Genomic DNA, 9299 nt, shown 5'->3' on the forward strand with positions numbered 1-9299 from the left:
GGAAGCCACTCCCTCCCACAATGCCCCAACAGCAACAAAAACACCTCCTCCCCGCTGCTTCCTAGCAACCAGTCTCTAACCTCGCCTCTCTGAGCCCAGGTTAATTTTATTTAATCAACGCAAATGCAACCCATCTTTACATAGTTCACATATACAGCATGAACAAATGTAGCACATCTTGGCCTGGTTAAACAAATATTTCACAAGAGACAGGCTACTGGTGATAGTCATTGTAGACAGAAGACCTGTTTCATACCAGGCAGACTCCATCTTTACCTGGGTGCTAAGCCCCGAGAGGTAACCGTCACCACCCATGTTCAACAACCTAGGTCCAAGTTCTTGTAGCCAGTGACGGTCAGGGCACGGATTGGCACCACATCTCAGTGACTCAGAATCCTGGTGTCGGGTGTAAGCGAGGGTTCAGCTTGGAGCACCCCCTGGGTGAGCAGCCGCACACTACATCTGTCTGTCTTCTCTTGCAGCTGCGGAGCCGCAGAAGGCAGAGAACTGAAGTGCAGCCTCCAGCGGTAGGTGCTCTGCGCTCAGTCCCCTGCTGTCTCACCAGGTCTTCACGGAGTTTGGGCGGGAGCATCAGGCCAACATCTTCGTGGGGCCCTTCTCACCTGTCACTCTTAAGTGTCTCTCAGAGGTGGAGGAGGAATGGTGGACAGCCCAGTCCCAAAGACGCCGAGGCGTCCCTCACCCAAACACAATCAGGGCTTCCAAACGGCCTCGGGGCCAGGCTCATATGGTACTGTCCCAGCTACCCCAGGGGTGTGACTTGGGTGGGAATCACTTAGTGAAACTTCCATATCAGTGACATTGAGAATGGCTTCCAATAGTGAGCTGAAAACCACTTACACACACACACACACACACACACACACACACGCGCGCGCGCGCGCACGCGCGCGCGCACACATTATGAAACTTACTATTCAAAAGTAGGGAAAATAATATGCCCCCCCCCATCTGCACTGTCCTCAACATTTGGGGCTCACTGTGTGTTCATTTCCATTACTCACTGTAGGGTGTGCCAGAGAGTACATGGTGATTGGATAAATCTGCAGTCAGCAGGCCATATAGGAACTTTCTGGAGCCTACCAGGAGAAATAGGACATGCTGGGCTGGCCCCATTTATAATGGAACAACCTGCAGTCAGAGAAAGCCATTCAGACAGTGTCCTAGTCAGGGTTGCTATTGCTGTGGTGAAACACCATCCCCGAAAAGCAAGTTGGGGAGGAAAGGGTTATTTGGTATAAGCTTCCACTTTGAAGGAAATCAGGACAGGAACTCAGGCTGGACAGGAATCTGGAGGCAGGAACTGATGCAGAGGCCATGGAGGGGTGCTGCTTGCTGGCTTGCTCAGCCTGCCTTCTTATAGAACCCAGGACCACCAGCCCACATGTGTCTCCAACCACAGTGGGCTGGACCCTCCCCCATCAACCACCAATTAAGAAAATGTCCTACAGGCTTGCCTACAACCACAGTCGTGGTGGCATTTTCTCAGCTGAGGTTCCCTCCTCTCAGAGGACAGTAGCTTATGTCAAGTTGACTCCAAACTAGCCAGCACGGACAGCATGTGACAAGCTGGGCCCCGAGTCCAGGTCTCTGTGGCTATCGGTTAGGCTCACCCACAGCACCCACTCACGTGTGGTCTGGATGGCAGCCCCTGGGATAAACAAAGGCAAGAAAGCCAGTTCGTCCCCTCACTTCTGCCCCAGACTCCACACAATGAGGTGTAATGGACAAGTGCACACCTCTAGCTAAAGTTGTCAATTAAAGGCTTTCTCAAGCCGGGCATAGCAAAGCGTACCTGCAAACCCAGTCCATGGGAGGTAGAGACTGAAAGGTCAGAAGTTCAAGGTCAATCCTGACTAACAGTGAGTTTGAGGTTAGCCTGGGCTACATGGACTCTGTCTTGAAAACAACAACAAACTAAACAAAACATAAAACTCTCTTGTGTCTTAGACCCCAGCCTTTTCCGTGATGGCTGTACTACCATGAACCTGTGTAGTATTTTAATTCCTTGCAGTTGCCTGAACCTCCACAGGTCAGCCCCAGAGCTCACTGCATCCATCTTTGGGATGGTTGTCTTAAAGACACATGACCATTTAAACAGGGGTCTGTCAAAAACTCCAGCCCAGGAAGAAGCCACACACCTCCACACCAGCCTCCATAGCCTTCCCTGCCTCTCAGGTTCTTAAGGACCTTGAGGCTTCAAGGGCATGCCATCTGGGGCATTCATGGGCAAAGGGACTATGCTGAAGGTGGAGAGAGGACCAGGTTTGGGTACCAGAGAGGATCTGAGGTTTTTAATGTGAGTTCTCTGCCTCTGCAGCCTCTGGAAGTCAAGACCAGCTGCCTGACCCTTTAGAGGCTGGTGTCAAGGCTTGAGAAAACCGGCTACTTCAGACCAGATCTTTCCCCAGGAGAAGCCAAGAACGTGTGTTCCCTGCGCCTCTCCCTGTCCCCACTAACCCCAGTCCTGTACTTAAAGATGCAATGCTCACAGCCCTTCCCTGTTCACTGGAGCCAGGGCTCTGGCCCCTTTCTGTGCTGTGTCTATGTGTGTCTGTGTGTCTGCTGACTGTGGTCTTGTGGCTACTCATCTGTGGATCTCATTGTTCCCGTGAACTGTGTGTGTGCTGCCTTTCCTGGGAGGGGCTGGGCCATGCTGCCATCCATGCCTCGTGCCCTCCTGTGGCCTCCATCCCTTCTTGCTCTCTGGAGTCTGCTCTGCCCCTGAGAAGCCTTAGTCCCATCTCTGGATTTAGGTTTGAGGAAGCGTGGTACCCAGGGCAGGAGTCCCCAGCTGCCTTGGGACTGAGAAGTGTGTATCATCTTTGTTGCCCTTCTTCATGGACTCAGAAGAAACTTGCTCCCGATTCCACCAGTTTTGAAGGTCTAGCAGCAGTGGGAGATGCCGAGGATTGCCTTCCCGCAGGCTTCCTGGGGTCCTTTCCCTTTTAGGGTGCCCACTGCAGAGTCCCAGTCTGCCCCCACCCTTTGCGGAACACCCAGGAATTCCAGGTCCAGGGCTTCCTCTTGCTTCTGGGGAATGTGCTCCTCACATACCTTCTGAGCAATAACCCGGTAGGCTCTGGAATCCTTCTGCCTTTGCCCATCTTCTCTGCTTCTGAGACTTTCCTTTCTAGCCTAATTCATGTGACCTGAGGATTCCTTCCTTCTCTGAAGCGGGTCTCTGGCAGGGGATGGCCGAGGGGATGGGCGACAGAGAGCTTGGGCATGGGTCTGCCTCTCTGCCTTGTGGTGTGGGTCTGGCAGCCGCTGCAGCTTCCTTTCTCTGCCTGTCAGGGGTCCGAGTGGAGAGGGATGGAAGGGCGCGGGAGCAGCAGGGCTGCGGGTCAGAGATCAACAGGGTACGTACAGCCTGGGTGCGCAGCGAAGGCCAGATGTCGTCGAAGGTCATCAGAGTGAAAACTCAAACCAGACCCCGCCCCACCTGTCCATTGTGTTCCCTTGGAAACTAACCAAGCCACACTGTGTACCGGGACTGCTGATCTCTGTCTTGTGATCTGTCCTCTGACAACAGAAAAATACGTAAATAAAACATTGTTTCCGAGTGGCTCCGAGTGGCTTTCCTTCCTCTGAGAGTCTGAGGGTTTGGGGACCTTAAAAGACAAGAGAGCCTGTCCGCGGTCAGAGGAAGGAGGTCAAGACTGAAGGATGCTGGGAAGGTGCCAGGCGGTTTGGGCCTCTTTCACGAAGGGCTCATAAAGCCCAGTTTTGGACCCCATCTCCTCTGCTCCCCTTTCTACAGGTTCCTGGTCTCAGGTTCTTCTCACAGCAAGGCAAGTTAGAGTAGAAAGTAGCCACAGAAGCTTAGTGACATAGTGACAGGAGTATAGAAAGGAACTTGTGAGTCTCCCAAAGACTTTCCCATTGAGCTTGGTGATTTTTTTTTTTTAAAGTACTGTTGCCCAAACAAACACAGCTGCAGGCAGATTCCGTTTGAAGGTAGCAAGCTCACCCCTGTGCACCGCCCAGTCCCCAGCCTTCTGTGTGTCTTGGGTGAAACACAACTCCTGCAGGGTGAGGAATAAGTCATGTCCTAACCTGAGAATGTCCAGAACATCTTAGGATCTCAAGAGAACCTCTAATGTCCCTGTGAGGTTTCTGGGTTGCTTCCAGCCACAGGGCTGCACAACACAGGTTTGAGGGAGCAGATGGGGCCGCCCTCTTGCTAACGATCTCAAGACCTGCTTGGGGCATTTCCCACACCTGCTCTCACCTCTGCCCTTGGTGTGTTTTGCCCCTGGGGATTCTGAAAAGCTGAAGTCTTTCAGCAGAGATCAAGTTTAATATTGTCAAGCCAGTGATGGCAGGGCTTCAGATGTCTCTGGTCATGTGTGGACTTGGTAAGGAAGCAGATGAGCTCCGTTCACGGCACACTCGGGCATCAGGGAGTTCATGGCTGTGCAGGTGACTGAGACCCTGAGAGGCCCCAGACACACAAAGGATTGTGGGTATTGTGCAGGGTTACTAAAACCAAAGCATTAAACTCTAAAGAAGTCCAGTGAGAGGCTCCGACCTTCCTTCATCGCACCAATGAGAGGGAGTAACTGTTGTTTTACTCTGTGTCTACAATGGTGACTGTGGCTTTGCAAGGTCTCTAAAAGCTCCCACTTAGTTTGCCTGGTGTCCTGGCTGGTTTTGTGTCAACTTGACACAAGCTAGAGTCATCAGAGAGGAAGGAGCCTCAGCTGAGGAAATGCCTCCTTGAGATCCAGCTGTAAGGCATTTTCTTAATTAGTGGTCAATGAGGGAGGGCCCAGCCTATGGTGGGTGGTGCCATCCCTGGGCTGGTGGTCCTGGGTTCTATAAGAAAGCAGGCCGAACAAGCCTTGGGAAGCAAGCCAGTAAGCAGCACTCCTCCATGGCCTCTGCATCAGCTCCTGCTTGAGCTCATGTTCTGACTTCCTCCAACGATGGACTATGATCTGGAAGCATAAGCCAAATAAACCCTTTTCTCCCCAACTCCCTTTTTGGTCACAGTGTTTTGTTGAAGCAATAGAAACCTGGCAATGACGGCACATGCCTTTAATCCCAGCACTCGGGAGGCAGAGGCAGGCAGATCTCTGTGAGTTCAAGGCCAGCCTGGTCTATAGATCGAGTTTCAGGACAGCCAGGGCTACACAGAGAAACCCTGTCTCAAGGAGCCAAAGAAATAAAAAGAAAAGAAAAAAGAACAAAAGAAAAGATACCTTAACTAAGATACCTAGCAACCTGGCTTTATCCTGAGATAGCAGATAGTCTTGTTTGTAGATTCTTCTGATTCCCTTCAAGGCTGGTCCAGGCCACAGCAGCTGCAGGGGATGGACCCAGGCAGTGTGTCCAGGGCTGTGTGTGCACCACACAGCTGGTGTCTGGGGAAAGCTGTGTCAGATAAAGGGAGGGGCAACCCATGGCTCCTGCAAACTTGTCTACTCCATGTCCTTTCAGAATGTGATCTAGCTAAACTGTACCCCAGGCTGTGCCCTGAGGAGGCACCTGTGGGAGGCCAGTGGTCTGGAAATCAGACCCACAGAAAGGGAAAGCTTAACCATCAGAATCGTATAGTAACATCTACCAAGCTCTTGCCAGATGCAGGGGTGGGGCTTCCCGTGAGTCCACCTCCCACACTCACATCAACACTATAACTTCACGAGGGTGGGGCTGTGCAGGCCACCCAGCCTCTGATACCCAATGCTCCCACTGCTTGTGATTTGTTTTCTGTTTTTCCTTTAAGATAGGGTCTCAAATAGCCCACACTGGCCTCAAACTCAAAAACAACACAAGCAGCCAAGGATGACCTTAACTTTCTAGTCTTCTGGCCTCCCCCTCCTGACTTGGGGTTACAGATGTGCATGGCCACAGCTTGCTTTTAGCGGTACTGGTGTTTGAATTCAGGACTTTGTGCATGCCGTGTGAGCTCGTGGCTGACTGAGTTACATCTTCCAATCCTGTGATTTGGTTTAATGTGGCCACTTTACTTGGTTGGATGGGAATGCTACAGTGCCGCTATAAGGGTCAGTGAGTCCCTTGTTCTCTCAGTGACCTTGAGGGTCCCCCAAATTTGACCTCCCAGAACCTTCCCATCTCATATGAATTTGACCCCAAAGATGTTCAAGCCTCTTTGAAAGTTGCTACTGCTCATTTTTAATGCCACTAATCTGCGCCTGGGTCACCAAACGCTATGGCCCTCAGCCTCTTGAGGGTTTTGTTTATTTATTTTTTTTCTTGCAGGATGTAGGTTAGAACTGGCCAGACTATTCTTGGAAGAGGGGCAGAGGCAGAGAGCAAAAGTTAACGCTGGCAGCAGAGGTGGGAAGAGGGTGCTGGGCTGAAGCACACCCCAAGGCCAAGGCCTCTGCCCGCTCCCCCGTGCCCCGCTTCTGGGAGGCAGGGCTCTGCCCTCCACAGGACTGGCTTGTGAGGAGAACTCTCCAGCTCAGGCTGGTGCTCACCTTGTCCCTTGCTGCTCTGCGCTCCCTTCCCCTGAGGCCCAGGAAAAGCAAGAAAGGTCAGGTGTGTTTGCCCAAGCCAGGGGAGGAGCTTTGAAAATACTTGTCTTCAGGCCATAAAGAGGAGGGAACAGCCACCTCTTGCCATTAGTGAGTCATTGCCATCACCCCTAAGCTCCCAGTTGGCAGAATCAACCAGTTCCAGCCAACCACCGGCTGGTTTTCCGGGAGCCAGCACCAGCTCCATGGCCTGGAGCAACAAGAGGTGCCCTGCCAAGGGGCAATGCTGGCATTGACGTCCTGAAGGACTCGGGGTAGTGGGTAGGAGGAGCGGGCCTTCCGGAAGTGGGCCCCTCTTCTCCCCAGCTGTGTGAGCCTCAGCCCCCACCTCTCCTGTCACTTTCCTTCTTCTCTATGATGTCCTCAGGGTAGGGTAGGCCTCCTGCTGGCTGTGTGACTTGGGAAAGCCATTGAGCCAAAGAAGCCTGTGCTATACACTATACATACACTATATATACACCATATTATACACTATATATACACTATATATACAAAAGAAGCCTGTACTATACACTATACATACACCATATTATACACTATATATACACTATATATACAAAAGAAGCCTGTACTATACACTATACATACACTATACATACACTATATATACACCATATTATACACTATACATACACTATATATATATACCATATTATACACTATACATACACTATATATATACCATATTATACACTATATATACAAAAGAAGCCTCTACTATACACTATATTATACACTATATATACACACTATACACCGAATTCATCAGTGGTTTCCTGTTACTTCCTTGAGTTACAGCAATACAGTAGACATAAGAACACACCACTGAACTTTCTACATGAAGATGCCATGTTACCAGTACTGTCAACACTGGCTGCATAAGGACTGCCTCCTCATTGACAGCAAGAGTCCCTACCTGTCCCTTAGACCTGGGTTCCAGTCTTGGCTTGTACACGTATTACCTGCAGCCCCCACTCTGTGAAACAGTGGTACCAAAACCTGGCTGGCTGTAATGTCAGGAAAAGCAAAGCAGATCTTTGGAATGCTCCAGAACCATGAAACAGAGGGAGTCATTGCCACATGGGGAGGGCTGGACTCCGTCTCAGTGATGGATGGTACAGAGAGTGAGTGGATGTGGTGATCTGTGTATGCCCATAAGCCAGGACAGGATGGTCACAGGCCACACGAAAGTCACAGGAGTCACATCTGAGGGGAACGTATGGCTTATGTCCCCAAGGCTCTGCAAAGGCAGTGGCCACAGGGAGCCACTAGAAACAGGTCAGTTCCAGGTGAAGGCCAGGTGTGAGTTCTGAGAAAGTCAAGAATGCATTTCTCTCCAGGCTGTTCTCTGTGTAGGAGGCTGGGCTAATGGGTTCGCCCTTGCCATAACGTGGTGACCTTGAGCCTCAGCAAACATTGCCCTTTGGCAGCTCCCAGAACCGCTGTGCCCCACCGCTTGGGCTATCTTGAAGGCAACACTTAAGGACTGCGTCTTATGGGGCCCACCTCCTCCAAGCCCTTGATTTATAAGACCCCAGGGAGCTGGCACTTGTGGTCACAGCAGGACACAGGAGCTGGCACTCTTTAGGGCTTGGGATCTCTAGCCAGCCAGCACAGATGGGGCCTACAAGGAGCGGCCTCCTTCTCTGCCCCGTATCCATGGGGACCATACCTTGGAGAAGGAGCGTGAGCTCAGAGTCAGGGCTTTCTTGGGGCTTTGAGTTTCCACCCTTTTGAAGCTCCTCTGAGCTACGAATCGACACCACATGGAGGAAATGATGCCAGGGCCCGAAGCGCAATGCTATGGATTCTGGCAGGAAACATCACAAAGCTCTGGCTGGAGGGCCGGAGAGTCCTGTTTCGGGAAGGCTGGTGGTGAGGACCTCTACTCTGATGCTTCCTGTTGGCATTAAGGAGACAATGACCAGCTGGATGTCCCAGCCTGTGACCTCCCTACCCACAATACAATGGGGACTGTCCACAGAGCTGCCTGGAGGACGTGGGGGGAATGAGGCACAGCCACTGAGGTCCCTGTCGCTGTGGGCACAACAAGGATGAAAGAGGGACCCCTCCCCCTAGCTCCAAAGACTGCCTTGGTCTCAGGGTCTTAGAGGACAAAGGAGGGTGGACCTGGATGCCTCTTAGGGGCTCCACTCTGGAGAAACCCAACTGAGAAGGAAACCCAGAGGCTGTTGGCCTGCCCCGTTCTTTTAAAAAGCAGTAGAGTAGCGTTTTCATGGCCCATGGAGTAGCATTTCTATGGCCTCGTTGCTCCAGGCAAGACTCTGAGAAGGAGAATGGAGGCTGAGACATTGATGGCGAGAGCGTGCTCTTGTGTTTTTCCCAGGCAAGAAGGGAAGCTTGGGGCCAGTGGTGGTGATGGCCGGTGGGGATCCGGCTGGGGCACTGGAGCAGGAGGCAGCTGTCAGGGAGCCCTCAGGAGAAGTCAGTGGGGCTCCTGCGCCATGTAAAGGGATGTAGTGAGCAATCTTATCTCCTGGGGACCCAGCACAGCTTAGGGCAGAGAATGGTACTACCATGGTTGGGACCGTCTTTGGCCAAGCACTTCGCCTAATGACCTCCTCCCACATCAAGCCTCTGAGGTAGGTGTTACCACGAATTTCAGATGGCAGGATACAGGGAGTCACCCTTCTCCTGGCTCACTGGGTCAGGAGGGCAAGGTCAGTGGACAGAAGGATTTAGAGTGGGGTGGTCTGGCTTTAAGGGGCTGTGTGCCCAGACATGGGAGGAAATACCCCTTCAGCTTCTCTC

At 51.9% G+C, this 9299-nt stretch overlaps 1 protein-coding gene across 2 annotated transcripts in view; it reads left to right on the forward strand.

Annotated features, from left to right (window-relative positions):
* The window catches only part of Fxyd6 (FXYD domain containing ion transport regulator 6), a 31293-nt gene extending 27704 nt beyond the window's left edge, over positions 1 to 3589 (forward strand). For both annotated transcript variants that reach the window (XM_052758859.1, XM_052758868.1), the window contains exons 7-8: positions 483 to 527; positions 2342 to 3589. In XM_052758859.1, coding sequence (XP_052614819.1) covers positions 483 to 511 — 29 coding nt within the window. In that variant the 3' untranslated portion in view covers positions 512 to 527; positions 2342 to 3589. The remainder of the gene's footprint in view (positions 1 to 482; positions 528 to 2341) is intronic.
* Positions 3590 to 9299: the final 5710 nt, after the last annotated feature.

Source organism: Peromyscus californicus, unplaced genomic scaffold, assembly GCF_007827085.1.
Source record: "Peromyscus californicus insignis strain IS unplaced genomic scaffold, ASM782708v3 Scaffold_11__1_contigs__length_118956290, whole genome shotgun sequence".
Classification (NCBI taxonomy): Eukaryota; Metazoa; Chordata; class Mammalia; order Rodentia; family Cricetidae; genus Peromyscus; species Peromyscus californicus.